The following is a 23,666-nucleotide window of genomic DNA, read 5'->3' on the forward strand; positions in this document are numbered from 1 at the left end:
CATTATTAAGACAGCTTTTTTTTCAGACATTTAGTATTTTACTGTCTAATACTGTACAATAATTCTTTTTTAGCTTGTTGAACATACCATACAGCACATCAAATTGAGTTTATTTCAAGCGTAAGACTTTATTGGTGAACAAATAGTAAGCGTAAGTGAGAGGAAAGAGAAAAAAAACGCTTGTTCTTGGCATAAAGTGAAGTGAATTTTTCCTGATAAATTGAGCCTCTGAGGTAAAGTTCTCGCCTCAGGCAGTGGTTGCACAAAGGTGATTGTTTGGTGTTGGAGGCAATCTCACTAAGAGGAAAACAAGCATTCAGTTTTCTGTTGCCTTTCAGCAGAGATGAGTCAGTAACATGTATGTACAGTATGTGCTGTCAAATAACTGCCTGCAGAGAAAATATGTCTGCTGTCGATTTTAATCTCATGACAGACTTAAGTTTCTATCTTCAAACTGTTGCTGTGGTGTCACTTGTGCACGACGAGGGATCTGAAAGCAATCAGAGTCAGGCTATTGTCCCTGGAATATCTCGGCGGGCCCTGATTGGATGTGACTGCACTTGATTGTTTTCTCCATCCCTCCCTCTGATTTCCCCCTTCCCGTCTCACTTTTTCCATCCCCTTCATCCGTCTCGTCAGGCTGTCATCTCTCTGCGTCTCCGGCTGTGACTGAAGGCTGGGTAGTGACCAACTTAGCACATCGCTTTAGGGTTTGCAAACTGAGAGGCAAGACGACGGTTGGGTTCGTGTCAGCGGGCTCCACGTCATGTTGAGAAGTGTTGGCTGTGCTCAGCTTGTAGTGGCTTCTTCCACTGAGGTGACCCGAAGTCAAAGCACTGAGGAACTCTGTGTCTGGTTTCACAGTAGCTGAATCAATCTGAAAGAAGAATTTTAGTGGTTGAATCTTAGCAGTTTTGTTGGGCGTTTGCATTGGATGCCAATTATGACTTTCCATCAAAATATGCTTATTTTTTGGGATTCCAGTAACAAGCTTTATTGCGTTCAACCGTGCAATCAGCGCACCTGTTGCATTCACAAATGGTTTTGCATTGTTGCTCATTTTAAAATTATATTTGTTTTCACTGCATTTGCATTTCATTCATCAGTTCTGAAAATTTGTATAAATACTTGTTTAAGCTTTTCCTCATTCTTCAGCATATTTCTTCTCCAAAATCACAACAAGAAAGAGGCATGCTGGTGAACGGATAAAAAAGCAAGAGTCAAACTTCTACTGAAAATATTGCTGTATAAAAATATTTGGGAAAAAGATATTCATCATTCTTTGTAACTTCAAATTATGCGTTTTTATATCAAGATTAAGGCTGAATGTGACGGGAGCATTTTGCATTTTGTGAAGGTCATTTCCAATTTCAGTGAATCTCCCCACAAACAGGCTTTAATAAATCTGACGTGTCAGTTTAAAAACATCTAATTAATTTTCTCTGGTTGCAAAAGCTTTTTTTTTTTTTTTTTGTCACTGTCCTACATATCAGTCAGCTCAGTCACACAGCGAACGAGGGACCACGGCCATGGTGGCTGAAGGTCAGCATGTGGCGTGCATGTAAACGGTCCCGCTGGTGGATTAGTTCAGTTACATGCGCGGCGTGCAAACACCAATGACATTTTATCTGGGCTTATACGTGGTATTATACCAGACTTCCTAAAAAGGTCTGCGTATCAGCGACTCATCCTTTAATAGAGACTCTTAAAACATCTTTGCAAATTCATGCTGCATGTGGTAAAACCTCTGGCGTAAAAGTGACGTCAGAGGTTTCGCACTTGCACACTTCAGATTTATCTCAAAAAGCGACTCTCATCGACGGACCTGCCCACTCGCTGATGCCATCCTACGCCTCTTCCTCTCGGTTATCTACACTTTGTGTTCTCACCTGTGAGAAAATGAGAAATTATTCTTGACCCTTCAGCTTCAGGATGACCATAAGACTGCCACAGGAATATCTTCTACTGCAATGAGCAGTACATCCTTTAACTGGGGGGGGGGGGGGGGGGGGGGGACTCCCCCAACAGGCTTCGTACGGGCATTAACATATTCAACAAACAACTGTGAAAGAGTGTTTGTCCCCATCACATTGAAGTTCACTTTCATGCTGCATGTTCATGTGTTTCCAACACGAACGTCTAAACAGTGTCCCGGTTCACACTCGCTGACATTCTAGCTGTTGAAATATGGAGATCTTGACATTTGAACATGGTAGCTAATTTTATTTGTGTGTGTGAGTGTATGTGTGCAAGTGTGTGTGCATGCGTGTGTGTTTGTGACGCAATCATCTCTGTTGACTGCTTTCTTTCTTTTTTTTTTTTCTTTCATTCTCACCCTTGGGCAATCTCATCTCTGGAGATAAAAACAGAAACGCAGGACACTAACTGATGACGAATGAGGATTTATTGCCATGCTGGGGATATGTACAAGATGAAGGACTTCATCTGTAAATTAAAGAAAAAATTCCAGTCGAAGAAACACTGAAATGTAATGGAAATATATCAATGTTGATATACATCTTCTTTATTACCATTACATACGCACCAATCATCTCTAGATATTTTGTTCCAAATATATATATTTTTTAAACAATTGAGAACAAATGGTGAAACTCTTCTTCTAAAGTAATTGATGCAGCATCAGAGCTGCCTTTGCATTTCTTTCTGGTATCACATAATTTACCCCTAAATCCACACTATTAGTTTAAATATCTTGATTTTTCCATTATTAGCCATCATATCCCTTCTCTAATTATTCTTTAGACATAAGTTCGTTCCATGAGAAGCCCTATAAACGCGCTGGATTTCACCGTGTCTCTGTGAGAAAACGGCCTGAGGTCCAGTTATCGTCAACATGGCCGCTGTCACTGAGTGGAGCATTAATATAATTAATCTTAAAATGGGATATTACATTTGCATGATCATATTGCCCGCTCCCCAATGAGATTAGAGGATTTTTAGTATGCATGGGCTGCTCTTTCTCTCTGTTGTTTTTCAGTTCACGATTTACGAGTGCGCGTTGCATCCAATAGGACATTTGTAATTAGCCGTGTCCTGGGGTTGCACTCTCTGGCGAACTCAGCTGGAAAGCAATGTGACACAATGCTTTCTGAGTGTGTATTCATTAGCATACTCTCCATCGGATCTGATGTTCTCCAGTGCACCTCTATTTAGCGAGGAGCTTTGTAAGTTCACCTTGAGATGCCTCTGAACACTCCTGCACCTCGTGGCTGCTCTACATGCATGCACGTGTATATGTGTGTGTGTGTGTGTGTGTGTGCAGATGCTCACTATGAGTAATGAAGATGTAAAGATGCACTTACCTACCTGACAGCAGAGCACAGCTCTATCCCATCTCAAGCAGCTCACAAGGGTTGGTGTCACCCTCTGAATACAATATTCATTCCTGCATCTTCATCATAGCGCATTAAAGACACAATCACACAAGTTATATTTGCATTGCAGTAATTGCTGGTTCACGTGCAGCACGTGAGTCACTGCTCTTCAGAGTTCAAGCAGTTGTTTTAAGGGCTACAGCACAAATCAATTTTTTTTTAAATTTTCACTCATGTTAGAATTTGTTAGTGCTTCTTCTGTTCTTGTATTGGATGCAGCAGGAGAAGTAGAATGACTCGTGGTGTTGTCATTTTTATGAAATGGTTTTACAAGACTGATAGGGCTTGGTATCTTTCTGCAATGATATTGACTGTTCTTGGGTCATTTTAAAGACAAATATTACACCTTCAACCTTTGAACTCTTACTTTCATTTTAGCGCATATATATTTCTCTGTGAAAATGTGTATTTTTTGAAAGAAAGAAAGAAAGAAAGAAAGAAAGACATTCATCTGCTAACCATTGATGGCAATATTTTAGTTTGTTTCTCTCTCAGTACTTTATGGGTCCCTGAGGGCAAACTGGTCCTCTACACACACACACACACGTACACACACACGTCTAAGCTTGTCCAAAGTATGCCAGCTCATTTTCTAATCTTCTGGAATTGAATTAACTTTATCAGTAGTGGGGAAGAAGAAAAAAAATCATGCTGATGTTTTAATAACTTAATCTCCATGGATTAGGAGTGGCTAAAATGTGTATTGTGTAAAACGCATTTCTATGCATAGTGATGTCACAGCACCACTGTTGTGTTGATATATTCATGGGAATGAATGAAGGCCTGCTGACGCATATGTGACAATTTATGCAGAGCACGAGTCCGCGAACATAAAAGGATAAAACAAACAACCATAACATGGGGGAAAAAAACACACACAATTTTCCTTCGTCGTAGTTTACGAGAGCCCATTAATGCCAACATGACTGCCGCCTGCTTGCGATGGCTCTGTGCGTCAATCTGTGTCTCGCTGTCAAACGCCACACAGCAAAAGCCAGCGCTTGTGGGCTTGCACTCATGTGTAACCAGATCCATATGACTAATTTGGTGTGTTTGTACACGGGGCGCGCCAATCCGAGTGCGGTTCTATCCGCAGCAGAGGGCCCGATCGTTCCGGGCGAGTGCACTCACATGCCATATGTTTACAGGCAAGCACGTGGTAGGCCTTCTCGGTGGTGCACCATGGGATATCCCAGTGTCTATAGAGCATTGTAACGTGAACACAATAAGCAAACAATAACTCTGCTTTTTTTTTTTTTTTTTTTTTACACATGGAGGTGAGGTGTTATTGTAGGATTTGTGCAAAGTCAAATCACAAAAGTGAATCAAACGTTGGTTCTCCATCACCACAGGGGATAAATAACATGCACAATGCTGAAGTTGTTTAAGTTACATGGATGTGAAGCAGGTCTGTTTTGATTTCAGCTCTGGCAAAAGTCTCCATGTTGGCAGAATGATAAGCTGTCTGCCAGGGAAGCTCCTCACAGAGCTTGACTGAAGATAGCTATTAAGTTACCGGACTGTTAGTCCACTTCAAAGAAAAAATCCAACAGAGTGAACTTTCCATTGTAGGTCAGACTAAATATTTACAACTATTTACCTACAGTTCATTTTTATACCCTGATCCGCTTTACAATATACTTACACTGTTTATGATTTTTCTCAGTCTGTGTATGCGTGTCCCGTTTGATTATTCTAAAATATGACGGGCAACATTTCAAATACTATTAATGATAAACACTGTAGTAATGTAAGTTGTGTTTTTCTTCCATTTGTAGAGTGGATTCAGACTTGGTTACCCTGTTAACCACCCTGACTTTTCTATCGTGGGCACAAGGCTTTTCGGTGGGACGGTGACGCACCTGAACATGGACAGGAACAGGAAGTGGGTGCCGGGCTTCACAGCGGTGCTATTGATACTCCTGAGTTACACGAGCTCAGCGCTTGAAGTGCCTCTTGATCGTAAGTATTCTTGTCATCGACATGACATTCACTGTGATTAGAAGACAAAATGTGAACACAGGCAACATGGAAAACTACTGGAACGTCCAGCTTCCTCATACCATAAAAGTAGAATGGACATTTTAAAAAAACACACTGCGTTAGAAACTGAGATTTCTTCTATTACCATTCCAAACATTTTGGGTCAGTTTGTAAAAATAAATACAGCATGCAATGATTTGCAAACCTTATAAACCCATATGTTATTTAACAGTGGTACTGATATACAATTTTATTTTTATTTTTGCAAAAGGTCAGCCTAATAACTGTGTATATGGATATGTATTTTATGGAGGCACAGCCTCACAAAAACTGATGAAAATTGTGCAACTTAATCAAAAATGCTCAAGATCTTGGGGCCCTGGAGTGCATTTAGGACAGGCATGACTTTATACTACAAACCATAAACTCAGACACCTTTGGCTGTGCAGTTTACATAATGCAAGTTAAAATGTTACCACACAACTTTGAACTTCCTCTGTTGTCTCAATGAAAATGGAAGAATTATGTTTAACTGTCAACTTCCAATTAAGATACTGAAAAATCCGGTGGTTTTATCTGTCCCGCTTTTCTTCTATGAGGTCTTGTGTTGCCATTCTCTCAACTCTTATCGAATAAAATAGAATAGACTAGAATTTTATTTATATAGTACCTTTCATAGCCATGAGTCAGAAGGTGCTTTACAGTACTGAAAAATAAAACAGATAAGATTAGTAAAAATATAGAAGCAAGAAAAGCATGCATAGATATACAAAAAAAGTACAATTGAGCAGCTACAGGTCAAAGGCCTGCCTGAATAAAAATACTTTTAACTGCTTCATAAATGAATAAATACATTCATTGTGAATTGTTTTGCTGCCATGGAGTTTTAACGAGGCATTAATTTCCACATGATCAGTTGTATTATTATTATATATCTGCTATCTTGTCTTTGTGAGGATTAAACAGTTAAAAATCATCTTATTTTCCTATAAATTTGGAATATCGTCCCAACATTTTGGGAATTGAAGTTGCATTTCAGTTTAGCACGTTTTGGCATGAGATTTCTTTGTACATGATTCCATTTTTTAAAAAGTAGTCTTTTTACCTTGACATTGCTGTCCTCGTGTACTTTTCTTGCATTTCTTGCTCTCCCCCAGTACAGTCCCACGGAAAAAAAACCAAACTACTTGAATGCGTAAAAGTATACGAGACTGCCACTATTTTTCTTGAACCTGTGTTTTCCTCGTTGCAACAACTAACAACTTTCCTCAATATCTCATTACTGTGGTACGGCATGTCACGGTGGACAAAAAGCTAAAGTACTGGAAGGATGTAAGTTGGCCCAAATGCTGCTGTGACCTTCAGTGTGCCGTTTTCGCTCTTAGAATAATGTTTTGCTTCTGTGTGGCTATAAGCAGTGGTGTGCATGCGTTTTTGTAGTTGTTGTTTTTTCTTTACAGCACTGTGAGCATATAAAGCAACCTGCTTATTTTAAAGTGTCACCCTGTAGATGTTAGAGATGGTAAGTTGTCAGATGCAAGGCGAGATGGCCGTTGTGTGTTTTGTTTGCAGGCAGCGTTTCAGCACTACATGACTTGGCTGTCAAGTTTGGCCGAATGCTTGTTGCATGCTACTTGTGTATAACTGGCTTGAACACTTTGTTGTTCGCATTGTCGGGGCTCGTATCTCAACCGTGCTTTACGTTGGTGTGTCTCCAGTGCCCCAACCCCCCACCATAACACTGCAGTCTCCAAAGGATTACATCTTTGATCCGCGGGAAAACATCGTCATCCACTGCGAGGCCAAGGGGAAGCCTCAACCCAGGTGAGAGAAGAAAAAAACCCAACTCCCAGCACCTAATGAGAGGTTTACATGCTGCGTTATGGTTTAATCGCAGCTCCCTTTTCCGAGGGGCAACTTAACCTGGAGCCGTGCAGAAATAGCACCGTCGCGGCTGTTGTCTTAGCAACTGGCCACTTGAGGAGCACACCTGAAAGAAGCTACAGTTGAGATGTATCACCATTTTAGAAATCAGTTGTAAATGTCTTCCTGAGAAGTCAGTAATTCAAATTAATCTGCATGAATAAACCATGAATAATTCAAAAGGCGAAGTGAAACACAGGTAATCCCAGACAATCACACTGATACTTAACATCTTAATGCTTCATGTGTATTTGTCACGTAAATATGTTTATATGCTTACGAAATTTTGTTAATTGTATGTTTCTAAGATAATAATTATACATGTTATGTGAATATATGTAAATGCAAGTCTATATATCTGTACATCTGCCCACCTTATTTTTATGTTAATGCAGCGCATAAAACTCCCGAAACAAATTAACTGTATGCTGAACATACCTGGCAATGAACATCTTTCTTATTTATTCCTGTTATTTGGACTGTCGGAGAAAAGCAAAGGCCCCTGGAGAAACCCCACATATACAAAAGGAGAACATATAAACACGGAAAGAACCCAGTGCAGTACCGAACCTGAGATATTCTCCTTCTAATGCTATAACCACTGCCATTTTCTTGATTTTAACAAATAGACTATAATGCATGTAATCCTGGACTCTTCTTGCTTCCAGTCTGGGAAGTCCAATAATAATAACCATTGTTTTCCTTGATTCCTAGCTTTTCATGGACCAGAAATGGGACCCACTTTGATGTAGAGAAAGACTCAAAAGTCTCGATGAAGCCTGGATCGGGAACTCTCGTCATTGACATCAGTGGAGAGAAGGCCGAGGCGTACGAGGGAACGTACCAGTGCACCGCTCACAATGAGCACGGCACTGCTGTATCCAATAGCATTGTCATCAGACAGTCCAGTAAGTCTTCTGACTGACCTGAACTGCAATATTTCCTCAGGTTTTCAACAATAACAAATTATTTTCATAGCCTGAGTTTGAGTTTTCAGCATTTGGGGACAAATATGAATAATTATAACCAACACAATGAGACACTCTTAGTACCTTTGTCTGATGTTTGTGGCTCACAGGGTCCCCCTTATGGTCAAAGGAGAGAAATGAGGCCATTGTGGTGCAGATGGGGGTCTCCCTTGTGCTGCAGTGCCGGCCCCCTGCAGGGCTTCCCCCTCCTGTTATCTTCTGGATGGATAACAGTGAGTCATTTCCTTATACATACAGTATATGCATCAACAACAAAGATGATAACAGACTTTGTTCTCATCTGTACATGAACTGAATGTACATTCAAAGCTGCATTCAATCGCAAGAAAACCACATTCAACATTAAACCACCCGTTTGGTTTATTAAACTGCTCTTTGTTTTCATGTGCAATACTCTCTCACCCCCTCCCTTTTAGACTTTCAGAGGCTGCTGCTGGATAAGCGAGTGTCCCAGGCCCTCAATGGAGACTTGTATTTTTCCAACGTTCTCCCAGAAGACACCCGGAGTGACTACATTTGCTACGCTCGCTTCCCACATACACAGACCATCCAGCAGAAACAGCCTATTTCAGTCACTGTGTTGAACAGTAAGTACAAAAACAAGACATCAGATGATGAAGAACAGTTGCGATGCTTCACTATTTTCAATACAGTTTCAGATTTTATCTCTAAAAACCAATGTGATTTTACAGTGGCCACATCTCAGTGTTTAGAAATTCTACCTGTATGTCTGAAATACACTTTCACTGACTAATGCATTGGTTACCAAGACAAAAAGGAGACGCCATCGTCAAATACACCGTTGTCTACTTAATCTTTTAGGCTTGCATGCTTATTCTTTTCTGTTATATTACAGTGGAAACAATGAATGAGACTCTGGCTGCTTTGTACAATTTCACTGATATCTTTAGTGGTGAGTGCTGCCGGTTTATTCCCACTCAGCCCATCCAGTGTGAACCCCAGATCCTGTTTTCACTCCGTGATACAACCACACCTGACACACTCGCCCTCACCCCGGCCCCCTTTACCCTCTGCTGTGATTACATTAACATACACCCTCTCCTCAGTTTCTCCTATTCCATTATCATGCAAATCCAGTCGTAATGGTAAAAAGATTGCAAACCAGCCCTGCCATTTTTTTGCTCAGTGCATATGAAATTCTTCTGTATGGCATGAGTGTATTGCCTACTAAAAATTAACAACACCCAATAATTATGAATGATTCACGACAGTCTGCCATGGTTGAGCAAGCCTCAAACACATATCTGGCTTTATTTTAGCTGAAATAAAATACTTTGGATCAAAGAATTCTTGGAATTATTACGTTATTACATGATCATAGCTCTTCATCGTGCATTCTGGATGGTGTTTATTTACTGACCTTTTTAGCAAAAAAATGTAAACAAATCCATGAAGAACTCTTTAAACATGTGCACATACGTTTCTCTCTGAGAATAAACTTCTCTCTCCCTCATCCCTCATGACAGTGAATAAGAAGTATAAAAAGACATGAAAAAACAAACAAACAGACAATTTGCGAGGTCTTTGCTCATTCGTTTTCTATTCCTTCTTTCACTTTGGCAAACTCATTTGACTTAATTGCACCTTTTCCCCTCATGATGTCAGTGCCCCCAAAAGTTGTAGTCTAGCTTCCCAAAATCCTCTCAAACAAACCCTTCTAAGCAAGAAAATTATTCTCGCTGCTTCTCAATGTTTCAGTCTGATTATGTCTCATGTCCTCGTGTGTTTAGACAGCCCAGAGGGGGAACGCCGCCCTGGTTTCATGCTGCCTTTGGGTACCACCAGCACCAAGATGGTTCTGAGAGGGGAAACTCTGGAGCTGGAGTGCATTGCCGATGGCTTGTAAGTCTGCACATCCGCAACTCCACTGGTCTCTACTGCTGTACGAATGAAGCAAACGCCACGAGAAGTTGGAGCGTTAAAATCACAAAAGTGTTTGAACTTGTATTTAAAACTGGTTTCTTTAACAGACCCACTCCAGATATTTCCTGGGAGAAGGATGGAGGCGAGCTTCCCGGCAGCAGGATGTTGTTCCTCAACTACAAGAAAACACTCCGGATCTCTGATGTAAATGAGGCTGACGGTGGCGATTACCGCTGCACGGCGACAAACGTCCTGGGACATGTACACCACGTCATCAAGGTGACGGTCAAAGGTACGTTAGTCTCGAATTCTCTCTGAAGTGGTTATTACTTCCACCCTAAATTAAGCGAAAGTCTCATGAGTTTCCGCCTTCCCTTTCATTCCTGTTTACAACCCGCAGCGGCTCCTTTCTGGGTCAGCGCTCCCAGGAACCTGATCCTGGCTCCCAATGAGACCGGCATCTTGACTTGTCGGGTCAGCGGAGAACCCAAACCGAAGATCAGCTGGTTTGTTAATGGAGTTCCCATCGAGAGTGAGTAAAACGATCTGAGGGGGAAAGAGCGCTGGAATGTTGCACTTTGGTGGATCCACTCTTACACTGTCTTAAAAATTTTAGTTGCAGGCCTTTGATTCGATATGCATTCGTGATTGAGTGCAGAGCTCAACCATTTGGAAGAGACTCAACATAAAGTTCTCTCAGGCATGTGATCAGGATTCGCCCCGATCTCCTTCAGTTAGAAGTCTACCGGGTGCATCGAGCTGTGAGGAGACCCTTGAGTCTGCCTTGGACGCACTGAATAGATTTTATGTCTCAGTTACAGCGGGTCGAAGTTGCCCTGGAATAACTGGAGCTCTTCGTTTTGCCACCACGACCCCATGTGGAGAATATAAAAAAAAAACTGACAGGAGTATTAAAGGCATTTATTATATGAAACAATAAATGTATGGACTACTAGCATGTTTTAATCAGCACATTCTTCCATTCCTAATGTATTGTGCATGCAATGTATGCATTTACATGACATATTGTTCACTCTGTCTGGTTCGTTTGCTAGACGCACCTGAGGATCACACACGCAAGGTGGAGGACGACACCGTGATTCTCAGTAACGTGCAGTCCGGGTCGAGCGCGGTCTACCAGTGTAACGCGTCCAATGAGTTTGGCTACCTGATGGCTAATGCTTTCGTCAGCGTTCTTGGTGAGTTGAAGCACGTTTAACAGCTGCTGCATTAAAAAAGTTTAATCAAGCTCAGTTTCCGAGCTGTTTGATTTATTCCTGTGTTTTTTCTTTCAAACAGCTGAATCTCCAAGGGTCCTGACTCCGCCCGACCAAGTGTACAAGGTCATCACTAATAACCCCGCACTGCTGCACTGTGCTTCTTTTGGTTCACCGATACCCAGCATCACATGGTGAGAGGCTTACCGACTGAATGGAACACGTCAATGTACACTCATAAAGCTAAAGCGTAGTAAAGGCGAGCTGTCTTTCGTCATCGCCATGTAGGTTCAAAGACAGTCAGATCAGCATTAAGAACGGTGACCCGTATGTGATCCATGAGAATGGCACACTGGAAATCAACGTGGCCCAGCCAGCAGACAGTGGAAAGTACACCTGCATTGCCACCAACAACCTGGGGATCAAGGAGAACCACGTCTCCCTGGAGGTCAAAGGTCAATATGAAAGAATCACATTGCTAAAAGCAACAAAAGTGCTTTATTTCAGAGCTGTTTGTTTTTGGGTTTTTTTCAGTTGAGCAATAACAATATTTTATTTCCCTTTTGTCCTCCAGAACCAACTCGTATCCTGAAGCAGCCTGAATACAAGGTGGTGCAGAGAGGAATGAGCGCCATGTTCGAGTGCAAAGTCAAACACGACCCGTCACTCATTCCCACCATGACCTGGCTCAAAGACAAAGGAGAGCTGCCAGATGATGAGAGGTAATGCTTTAATATTTACAGTTTAACAAAAGTCAAACAACAACAACAACAACAAAAAAACTATTGTGTGGGGGTAATATTCTCAGGTTTGAGGTGGACATGGACAGCCTGACCATCAAAGATGTGACCGACGAAGACGAGGGTACTTACACCTGCATCATGAACACCACCCTGGATCATGACTCAGCCAGCGCCATGCTGACTGTTGTGGGTACGGCACACTTTTTTTTGTTTTTTTAATCCTCCATGAACTAAGAGTTGTTTTCTGGTCTGTCTGTTTGTGTTTATTTTGCTCTCACAAGAATACTGTTCTGATCTTACCTTTGTGCTGATGTTCTACGTAGATTCCCTCCTAGAATCACATGATAGTTAATCATTGTGCTTTTTTTAACCATCTGTCAATAACATCTAACCCTCTTCTTGAACTTGATTAATGCTTCTTGCTGTCAGAGGCAACTCCTACTCCAGCAATCGTCTACGGTAAACACTTTGTTTCCAGTGTTGCATTTTGCAGCTCTCAGTCCCTCATTTCAGTCTCATTTCACTTTTTTTCATGAAACTCCTCCCTTTGCAGTTGCAACTATTTTTTTTTTTTAATCGTGTGTGTTCTGTTTTAAAATTTTAAATGTACTAAAATTTCACTTATTGCACAACTTTTTTCTGATTTCAGATATTTATGACTGTCAATGGACTGCATGTCCACTGCAGTGTTGAATATCTGAATAAGAACAAAGAGTGTAATTTTAAGGTTTTGTAAGCATGTTTGATGCATATGGCAGATGCAACAATTGTGCTGTGTCGGCATCCATAGTCTTAGATATTTATTTTGATTGCATGACATTCTATCTATCTATCTATCTATCTATCTATCTATCTATCTATCTATTTATCTATCTATCTATCTATCTATCTATCTATCTATCTATCTATCTATCATTTAAATTGAGAACATTTCTTAATGTTACATGAATGTTCAATATTACAGTAAATGTTAAAATAAAAACAGAAGTACATCTTTATATTATAACCCTGTTCTGGAATTCTACTAAATAAAGATCTATGCATGTATTATTTCATGGACTATGTGAAAACACCCACAATATAAAATCTCAATAGAAGCCAAGCATATGTTTAAATACATGATAAACTTTGTTACACTTCATTCCTTGGTCATTCATGCAAAGGTATTGTGTCAATGTCAGTGTTTGTGGGTTTGCTGTTTTCAAAACGATAGGCACTTTTTTTTATATAGTTCTCCCGTCCTGAGTCCCTCTGTTGTGTTCACAGAGAGACCGGACCCTCCCACTGACCTCGAACTGACTGACCAGACCGAGCGGAGCATCCAGCTCACCTGGACCCCCGGAGACGAACACAACAGTCCCACTCAGAGTATGAAAAGTTCAATTACAACTTCATTACATTTCTTTTTCCAGTTTCGTAATCCCTGTGGAGAAAAAAATTTCAAAGTATAAAAATTCAGAAAAATCTGAATTATTATCCTTTTTCTTTCCAGAGTTTTTGATCCAATATGAGGATCGGCTTCACCAGCCAGGAGTTTGGGTCAACCTGACAGAAGCCGCTGGTACCAGCACCACTGCACAGTTGGCCCTCTCTCCTTACGTCTATTACTCCTTCAGAGTGCTGGCTCTGAATAACGTGGGCTACAGTGACCCCAGCCAGTCGTCTCGCCAATACATGACCAACCCTGCAGGTAATAAACATAAACAACCTCCAGGAAATACAGTTATGTACTGTTGTGTCTGGAATTGTAAAAAAAATTAAATAAAAAATATCCAGACTAAGCTGTAATTTCTTGTGTTTCTTAGCTCCTGATGAAAATCCATCAGGAGTTCAAGGAGCAGGATCAGAGCCTGGTACCTTGGTCATCACCTGGATGGTAAGATTTCTCATGTACACAAATAAATTATAACATTTCAGTGTTGTTGTTTTTTTCACCAAATGACTAATTTCAATGATTCTTTGTGCAGCCGTTGACTGGATTCCAGTACAACGGGCCTGGCCTGGAGTACAAAGTACACTGGAGACGGAAAGATGTGGAAGAGGACTGGTCCTCACAGAATGTGGCCAACGTGTCACACTTCACCGTGTCCGAAACTCCAACCTACGTGCCATATGAGATAAAAGTTCAGGCTTTGAATGATTATGGCATTGGCCCCGATCCCGGAATAGTGATTGGATACTCTGGTGAAGACTGTAAGTGACCTTTATGAAGAGAATTTAATGCTGAGGTCATCATATATCATAAATATGAAAAATTATGCGGCAAATGAAAGATTTTGTATGAACTTTTCCTTTCAGTGGGAGTCTTACTGGTCATATTATTATTTTAGAGAAAAACAACTTCATATGTGACTTTGACGTTTTCTTTTGTGGTGTCTCCCTCTAATTCTTTTCACTGTGCAGTGCCTTTGTCTGCCCCCAAGAGCATCCAGGTCATGGTTCATAACAGCACCCTTGCAGAAGTGCACTGGGAGCCTGTATTGACCTCCTCAGTGCGGGGAAAACTACAAGGATACAAGGTATTGTTGGGGGGAAAAAATCATGCTTATGTTCTCAGTACTCCCCTGCAAAGATAACTTTGTTCTCCATGTTGAAAGTGACAAGTTACTTAACCATTTATCTCAAACTTGTCTTCAAGGTTTACTACCGCCGCATGCGTGGCCTCCATGAGACTGAAGAGCAGCCAGACCATCAGCCGCAAGTTTTAACTTTCAGTGGGAATCGCAGTGAGGGGCGTCTGCCGGGTCTCCAGCCTTACAGCATCTACAGCGTCTTCATCAAGGTCCTGAACAGCAAAGGGGAAGGGCCTTCGAGCAACAGCAAGACATTCGATACACCGGAAGGAGGTGCGTACGGCGCAGGGCTCGTCAACCTTGTCACAATGCTATCGTTTAATACTTAACCATTTTGACAAATATGCCAATAAAAATCCCCAAAAAGCATAATTGTAACTCATATTATCATCTATTGAAGCCCCCAATGTCAGTCTGTGTATTTCTCAATAGCCATTACGAAATGCATTGGTACAGAATGTTATCTGTCGTGTGACAAACTATTAAAAGTAATTCAGGTTTTTTGTGGTTTTGCATTCAGTCCCAGAGCGACCCTCTTTTCTAAACGTGATCAACCAAAGTTTGGACTCCATCACTCTGGAGTGGGGTCCACCTGTGAACAACAATGGGCGTCTCGCTGGATACACGCTCAAATACCAACCAGGTACACTGTGCGTCGGCATGACACGCCTAGTAGCGTGTTTCTACAAATAGCATGTGGTAAAACTCACTATCCTATCTGTTTCATTGTTTGTTTCCTCTGTGTCTGCAGTCAACAAAACAAATGACCTGGGACCGATCAAAGTCCTGGCTTTTCTACCCAATGAGACCATTACCACCCTGAGCAGCCTGAACTCCAGCATGCTCTACAAGTTTTACCTCAGTGCAAAGACAATCAAGGGTTCTGGCCCCAATGTCTCTGAAGAGGCTTTCACCGCAATGGACACAAGTGAGTTTCCCCACAAAGTGAAATAAGATTAATTTATAGCACGAAAGAGGGAAACATTCAAAGTCCTGTGCTGTGACGGATGCAAGGGGTGTGAAAATTACAGCCATGAGGAGGTTCTCCTACGTTCTCCTACTCAACACCTGACTCTTCGTCTATCTCTTTCTCTCTCTCTCTCTCTCTCTCCTCCCTGAAGTTCGTACTCAGCCCACTGTAGAGACGGGCAAAGGTAACGCAAGTTTGCCACTGGAAGAATCTGCATGCTGACTATACCGTTCCACATCAGAAGCCGAACTGATCATAAATGAGTCTTTAGTTGTTCTTTTCCCGCATGTCACGTAGCAAACTCCCGGTAGGAGCATATAGAGTTCCAGAGAGACTTCCATGGCGCCTGCAAGCATCAGTGCTTGTGTCCTATTCTGAAAGAATAGGTTGTATTCACTGTCTACATTTGGCTTTTAATGCATTTCCAGCGGCTATGCCCGTAGCCTTTGATATTATTCTATTATTTTTTATATTTCAAATGACAGTGAATTCCCTTGCATGATGCTTTGGATTTCTTTTACTGCTAACACGCTTTAATTACCTGCTGATACTCCACAAACTATTGTGAGAGAATGAGGTAGAAATCCATTTGAACAGCGTTTGCATGTATTAGCGTTGAGGCTTAGAGTTGCACGCTGTTATTTCCTTTGCACCCCAGCACTGAACTGGACGTACAGTTCAACCCCTCGCGGCGTCAGCGTAGACAGAAGTCGCCACAACGTTCTCCTCTTAGTGCCGTATGCTGTCTGTTGTGGTGCGTTATTGTGTGTTGTCTCACTCTTCTCCATGTTCTTTCAGGCCCCACAGAGCCCCCTCACCCAACCTCCCCCGTCACTCAGTCTCTGCATTCCCCGTTTCACAAGGGTACAAACACTCCCCGCGCCCCTCACTGCCTCCCCAAACGCCAACCCATGAACTCGGCAGCAAAAAAACCCCAAAACACTCCATTTCAGAAAATGTTGCAGCCAAACTAGTGAAATAACGTTCAATCTCTTCTGTTTTAATCTGAGTGATGCTTTAATATTCAATCTTGACTGAGATGGACATTTTTTGGAGTAAGAACGTGACGTGTTGCTACTGTTAGGAAAAAGCTTCTCATCAAGACATTGAGACATTTTGCTCAAACAACAGAAGTGTAATTGTTTTCGAAGGCGTTACATGTCAAACTGATACATTTAAACAGCAAATTGAAATTTAATAAACTAGACTGGATGTGATTTTCCTTTTTAAATATACATACATGTAAATGGTACTTATTAAATTACGTACATGTGTATGTATTTTATTCCAATTTTTGTTAATTTAAACAAAACATTTCAGGTAACTTTGTCAAACTAGTTCCTTTTTCATTTTGATTAAAAAGCTTTTTTGTCTCTCTTGTGCTTGCTCAGCGCCTCCCGTAGGCCCTGCTTTTGGTACAGTTAACACTTCTGTATCAGAGGACGGTGCAGTGATCACTTGGGAATACTTTGGACACCATAAGACTGTATATGTGGAATATATTGTAGAAAACAGTAAGCTATCTCGCTTGTATTTCCATGTTTTTTCCAAAACACTTGTCTTTAACTGAATTCTCAGAACTGATATTTAAGCCTCACCATTCAATAATTCCTCTCCATCGCCAATTCTAGGTAAAGAGGACTGGAAAAAGGAGTTGGTTAACGGGTCACACTCGCATATGATAAAGGGTTTAAAGCCGGGGACGTCGTATAGGGTGCGTGTGGTAGCTAGAGACGCAGCCGACCCGACAGTCCACAGCACCGACGAGGTGTTGGTGACCGTGCCAGGTGAGGCGGCATGCCTCAGGACAGTCAGTCTCTGTGTTCCTTCTTGCCTGTCTGTTTTGTTTTGTTTTGTTCTTTGTTTTCGTAAATCTCTGTCCCATCATCAGACGTACATCGTTACATTCAGGCATGATCGCTCAATAGTTACTTTCCTAGTTAGTGTATTCGCATGTCTCAAGTCATCACTAAACGGTTCATTAATTCACTGTTGAATTTTTATTTTTTTCCCCCCATTTCGTCATATTCCCAGTGCCTAAATGATCATGGCATATTAACCCATGTTTAATAATCCATTTACAGCCTTTGTCAATTTCAGCTTTGCACAGCACGGACTTCGTCTAGACGTGTGGATAAACGCTTACTCTGTTCCTCCCCTTCTCTCTTTCTCCATCCAGCTGTACCCAGCCGGCAGGTAGACATCGCCACCCAGGGCTGGTTTATTGGACTCATGTGTGCCATTGCTCTGCTCATTCTGGTGCTTCTTATCGTGTGCTTCATCAAGAGAAACAAGGGCGGCAAATATCCAGGTACGGTGAATCTCATCGGTGTATATTACGAGTACAGTGACATTAGTAAGTGGAAAGAAACTGAAAATATGTTTCTCAAGTCAAAGAAAAAGAAGATGCTCACCAGGATCCAGAGATCCAACCCATGAAGGAGGATGATGGGACTTTTGGAGAGTACAGGTGAGATGCATTCATGACCAAAATCAGGTTTTGTCAAAGAAGATTTTCCTGTGTTTATTTATTTATTTTTTTACTACTCACTATTTCCTGGTTTGACTGTCTGTATGTAGAACATTTTACCAGGCTGCAGAGACACTCTCCCCACCAGACTCCATTACCAAACACTCCATAGAGGCAAGGCGAACTCCCGACTCGTCTGTGTTCATCTCTATATTTACCAACTCACAATCACATGGGCCATCTTACGTAATAAATGGCTTTGAATCACCTAAAATATGCTTTCTACTTAACTTTTATTTAACAATCTACTCCATCTCTGACAACTCAGTGGCTATACTAACGAGAAGGAAACATTTTAGTTTTTCATTTTTTCCCCCATTTTATAGAAACAATAACCCTTTATAGGGCACTGAATGAAATATATAAGAAAAACAATATTATAACTGTAAGGACATTTTTAATTGTATTTCAAAGTTTAGTTTTTAAAGTCAGAAAATTCTCCAAATCTTATATATAGGAAATAGTGTAAAATACCAAAATAGTACATAGTTCATGATTTATAAAAAAAATCTAAATAGAATATATCTCTAACTAACATCACAATTTTTCATATTTCATCAAATTCTCTAAAGTAGAAGGTTCAATTCCAAATCAAAACACAGTCTTTATTTCAATATTCGAAGTTATTTAATAAAATGGAAGAATCCTATTCAAGCAGTTTGTGTATTGTGTTTTGCAACCATATTTAATGACTTTTATTGTTGTTATTGTTAGATTGGAAGAAACTTAAAAAAGAAAAGGATTTAAAAAAAACATGACCAATTGCCCAATAAAGGGTTAATAAAAAAAACATCTGACTTCTGAAAAATATTTAGTTTGAATAATTCAGCTCTTTTGGTATAATCTCACTTCATTTTCAAGCTTCCCTTGTGCATGCTCTCTCCTGAAAAACTAAAAATGTACAGTATGTGTGTCTGAAAAGCACATGAGATAATAGAGCATGTGACTCCTGACCTGCTTTTCATGTGTCCTTCGATTTTTAATTTTTTTTATTTATTTGTTTATTTTTTCATTTCTCTGTTTTTGGGGAGTTTAGGTCGATGGAGAGGTAAGACAAGTTGCGGTAAACCTGGCATGCAATTGAACGCAACCTTTAAAACAACTTTGAGTTGTTTCTGATCTAAGTAAGAGTCGAGGCGAGAATAAAGCGCATCTGATCTGCGACGTAGTCGACACTTTTAACGACAGTTTCAGCTTCAACACTAAAAAGTAACATTGCGTGACTGCTTTTTGCTGACTGTAGCTTGCCTCATTTAGCTTTTTAAAAGGATGAACAACCTTTAGCTCGGGATGAGAGAACAGTGTGATCCCGTAGAGCTTGTGGAGAATTCAGTAGAATCTGTGTTTGTAGACAAATGGAGCATATGATGTGGATGCAAAATGGTACTAATGAGTTAATCATCAGAAAAATACTTGCATTTTTTGATATTTGCATGTAATCGGAAAGCATAATAATGGGATTAATTTCAGAGGTTGCATTCTAACGCAGGTTCTGTTGCAAAGGATGAACTGCACGCATTTGCAAAATCCCCCTTTTGCATTGCACCCAAGCTTACATCACCTCAGCACTAACACTAGATGATACTATGTATGAGGATTTGAACTGCCCCACTGTACAAGTACCTTACCTTAAAGGGACATGTTTTGTGCACCATTGAGTTTTTGACATGAAGTGTTTTAAACACTCAAAGACAATGAGCAAGCAAACGACATCCCACCATGACATTATCTTTGTGGCAAGGTGTGCTTGTGCAGTGGAAAGGCAGACTGCTAATGTGTAAGAAGCCAATGCTCGTGTCTGTCTTTTGTATGGACATTAGGTCTTTATTTTACTTTTTTTTTTTTTCCAAGTGTGAAATGCATGAGCGTCCTTCCTTCAGACGTCTTCCACTTTTCCGCAGTGACACGGAGGACCACAAGCCACTGAAGGGCAGCCGGACGCCATCCAACGGGACGGTGCGCCGTGACGAGAGCGACGACAGCCTGGTGGATTATGGGGAGGGTGGGGACGGACAGTTCAACGAGGACGGCTCCTTCATCGGCCAGTACAGTGGCAAGAAAGAGAAGGACACACACGAAGGCAACGAGAGCTCAGAGGCCCCGTCTCCTGTCAATGCCATGAACTCGTTCGTGTAACTTGGGGTGTGGGAGGGCGAGGGGGGGGGGAGATGCTACGGCCACTCATGTCACCCTGGCAAATGTGACCATGGAGGCCGTCTCTGTGGTGACAGTTGCTAAGGTGACAGTTTGCTTTGAACACCTACTTGTACCCCTGCGGTGGCTGTCACTCCGGTGGCCGTGGCTGCCCCGTCACCAAGACTGCTTACACGTCCCTATCGCCACATCCACCAGCCCCCACCCACCCCTCCCCTCCCCCCTACCCCAGTCACACTGTGACCTCCTCTGATCAACACACACCCGACACGGCGAAGACTGACACCAACACACCTCCCCCCCACACCCGCAACACGACCATGAAAAGGTGTGAATCGAGAGATGTGACAAAGAAAGGAGAGAGAGCGAGAGAGTGAGAGCAATATGGGATAGCGGAAGGAATGTACCAGAACCAGACGGGGTTTTAACCACTCAGACTGAGCATGATTGTGGCAAAAAGTGTGTGCATTTGTGCCATTTGATCCTTTTTTCTTTCTTTTTTTTTTTTTTAAACTAAATGACATATCCAAATATATATAAATATATATTTTAAACGAAGTATAGTGCGTGACCCGCAGGGAGGCGAATGTGCATTGAATCACCTTCACAGACATCTGCATGAAGTTTACCATGGTTCTCTCGAAGCATCTCAGCTCCCTCGCGTCACTTGTTGCGGCAGAGAGCTTGCGTGTGGAAAAATGTATGTGGTTGCACGCCTTCACGCAGATGGATATGCCTTCGATTGTTTTCCTCGTTTTCACCCGGAAAGTGTTAAATGGCTTACGATGTATAGAGAAAACGCTGCAGCGGCGTGTTTGAGGACACTTGCTGTGAAATGTGTGACTCTTAAGTAGAAACAAGCGTATGTTTTTTTTTTTTCTTTTTTCTTTTTTTGAGACAGATGGACTGTACATATGTAGTAGAGTAAGAAGGAAGCTATATTTCAAGGCCAGGTGTATCCATGTGCTGCTGTCATTGGAAACCCTATTTGGAAATGCATTGAACTCGGCACTTGGTCACTCCTTATACCACCAGCCTGTCAGACAAAACTCCCACACTGAGCTCCAGCCGGCCTGTTTTTAACCCCTCATGTTGTTCAGCTTGTTTTTTGTTTTTGTTTTTTTGCATGCATGCATTTCTTTCCCAAGTCACTGTTTCTTGAATACAAGCGGAGGAGTGATGTATCCAGTGTCGTCTTGAAGTGCTTCCACCCCGAGTCGTGGTCGTGGTCTTTGTGGGTTTTCAGAAAGATGTGCTCACCCCAACCTTCCACTCGTGTATTTGCAAGAAAAAATGTGTCCCATGCAGAGAAAGTACACGTTGCAGTTTCTGGATATTCAGATGTCGATGATAAAGAAGCTCTCAGCACAGTTTCTAGTGCCTTTGTAGAGAAAACTGACCCAGATTCCTCTTCCGTTTCATCAGTCTTCATACACTCAACAGGCCAGAGCTGATCAGAAATACCACGACTCCATGATGTAAAACATTCAGATTTTGCTTTTGTGAGCTTTTCAAAACTACTTTAAACATGCGGGAGTCAACGTAAAATGAAGAATACGTTCATGAAAGAGTTAAGATGCTGGAGTATTGTGGGAATGTTGACGAGTAGCCTCTTCAAAATGAATTTTTTTTGGGTGTCCAGGAAATCTACACAAAACTTACAACAACTTCAAATAGACAAGCCTCACCGTTTTATAGTAGCATTAGTTCTGAAGAATAATTGTCAGGCACCGATCGTTAAGGCCGTGTGACAATCATGTTATCCAGCTACCATCTGCTCATGCATACAGTTTAACAAACAGAACGAAGGATCCAATAGTGGGCATGTATGATGAGTGTCGAAATGATAAACGTGTCTGAGACCTGAGCTCATGCAATCATTTCAATCATTCTCTTCCTCATCCATTCATCGTGAGGAAAAGCCGCTGCTCAGCAGCACTAAACTACTGCCAACCTGCTCACCAGGTAACTGCCAATAGGAAGCCGACGTCACGTGAAAACCTGCTGTCGCCTGCTGGTAGCTCTTTCAAACGAGGGGGGGGTGGAAAACGGCGTAATGATGCTGAATGTGGAAACACTTTTTTTTTTTCTGTTTATATGAATGAAAATATTGTTTTTCTTTTTCAATGCAAATGGTAAAACACACTGGTGACTCTGGTTTTATGCATTTAACCCTTATATATGTGTGTGTTGTTTTCATTCGGAGTGCACCACTCAGTGATTTTTATTACTGTAAACGGATGAATGAACGTGTGTGTGTGTGTGTGTGTGTGTGTGTGTGTGTGTGTGTGTGTGTGTGTGTGTGTGTGTGTGTGTGTGTGTGTGTGTGTGTGTGTGTGTGTGTGTGTGTGTGTGTGTGTGTGTGTGTGTGTGTGTGTGTGTGTGTGTGTGTGTGTGTGAGGCACATGCATGCTACCGTGTAACAGCGTGCGTGACGTATACTCCTGCTTTCTATCTCTGGTCTATAATTCCAATGTGCGTCAAACAGTCTCCTCCGACTCTGGACGGGAGGTGCAAGAAAACATTTTCACGTCTTATAGGTTTATCATAACTTGCATCAAGTTTTTAGGTTGCAATGTGTCGGCTCTCCAGGTGTAGATATTTTTGTTGTATTTTGTAAATATTGGCTTGAACTGAGCGTTGATCGGTTGAGGGTGGAAGTTAGAGCTTGACCTCAACCGGCCCGTGCTGCATTCTGGGTAGGGTTTGAGAAAGAAGGCATTGTGTGAGATGAGACTATTTACAGTTTTCACTCTTTCATTTAGTGTGCAATTATTTCTTTCTTCTTCTTTGTTTTTTGTTTTTGTTTTTAACTTGTCAGCTAAATTTGCAAGGTCAGCTGTTTAGCCAATCAGGTACCCAAGGAGATTATTTAACTTGTGAGTGATTCAGCTCTTGTGACACCTGTATTTGTTTGTCTACAACAATTCATGCACATTTTCTGTATTTTTCTTATACAAAATGCACACAGTCAAACAGGCTGTTACATTTCAATGTGATTCACAGATGTAACTTAGGACGACATTTCGTGTCCGGGTGAAGTGTGTTGTCCTGAACAAGATGAAAATAGACATGTCCTCTTGAGAGTGCGCACTTAAACAAAAAGACAAATGAAATTGAACTAATTTAGGTAAAAAAAACAAAAAAAACAAAAAACAAACAAACAGAAGGACAGTCGGCATGGACATAGCGTTGGACTGGCCAGTTGGCGTGTGAATAACCTGGAAACAATGTTTTAGTTACTGGTGAACTCAGTATATGATATGATATGATATATGACATCCTGGTTAATGTTGAAGCTACAC

The 23,666-nt window shown here is 41.4% G+C and overlaps 1 protein-coding gene across 1 annotated transcript; it reads left to right on the forward strand.

Moving 5' to 3' along the window:
- Window positions 1–5,263: 5,263 nt before the first annotated feature.
- Window positions 5,264–20,343, forward strand: nrcama (neuronal cell adhesion molecule a; the record flags this gene model as incomplete). The annotated part of the gene is made up of 30 exons (XM_080518674.1): window positions 5,264–5,357; window positions 6,693–6,710; window positions 7,097–7,202; window positions 8,016–8,209; window positions 8,380–8,502; window positions 8,707–8,877; window positions 10,042–10,153; window positions 10,282–10,466; window positions 10,575–10,706; window positions 11,230–11,373; window positions 11,474–11,585; window positions 11,680–11,846; window positions 11,966–12,113; window positions 12,200–12,324; window positions 12,564–12,593; window positions 13,401–13,502; window positions 13,627–13,824; window positions 13,940–14,010; window positions 14,102–14,327; window positions 14,538–14,653; window positions 14,773–14,980; window positions 15,228–15,350; window positions 15,459–15,635; window positions 15,829–15,861; window positions 16,476–16,541; window positions 17,069–17,191; window positions 17,309–17,464; window positions 17,857–17,988; window positions 18,069–18,147; window positions 20,109–20,343. 30 exons carry the CDS (start codon window positions 5,264–5,266, stop codon window positions 20,341–20,343), a joined length of 3,906 nt encoding a protein of 1,301 aa, XP_080374800.1.
- Window positions 20,344–23,666: the final 3,323 nt, after the last annotated feature.

This window comes from Blennius ocellaris (genome assembly GCF_963422515.1).
Source record: "Blennius ocellaris genome assembly, chromosome: 22".
Classification (NCBI taxonomy): Eukaryota; Metazoa; Chordata; class Actinopteri; order Blenniiformes; family Blenniidae; genus Blennius; species Blennius ocellaris.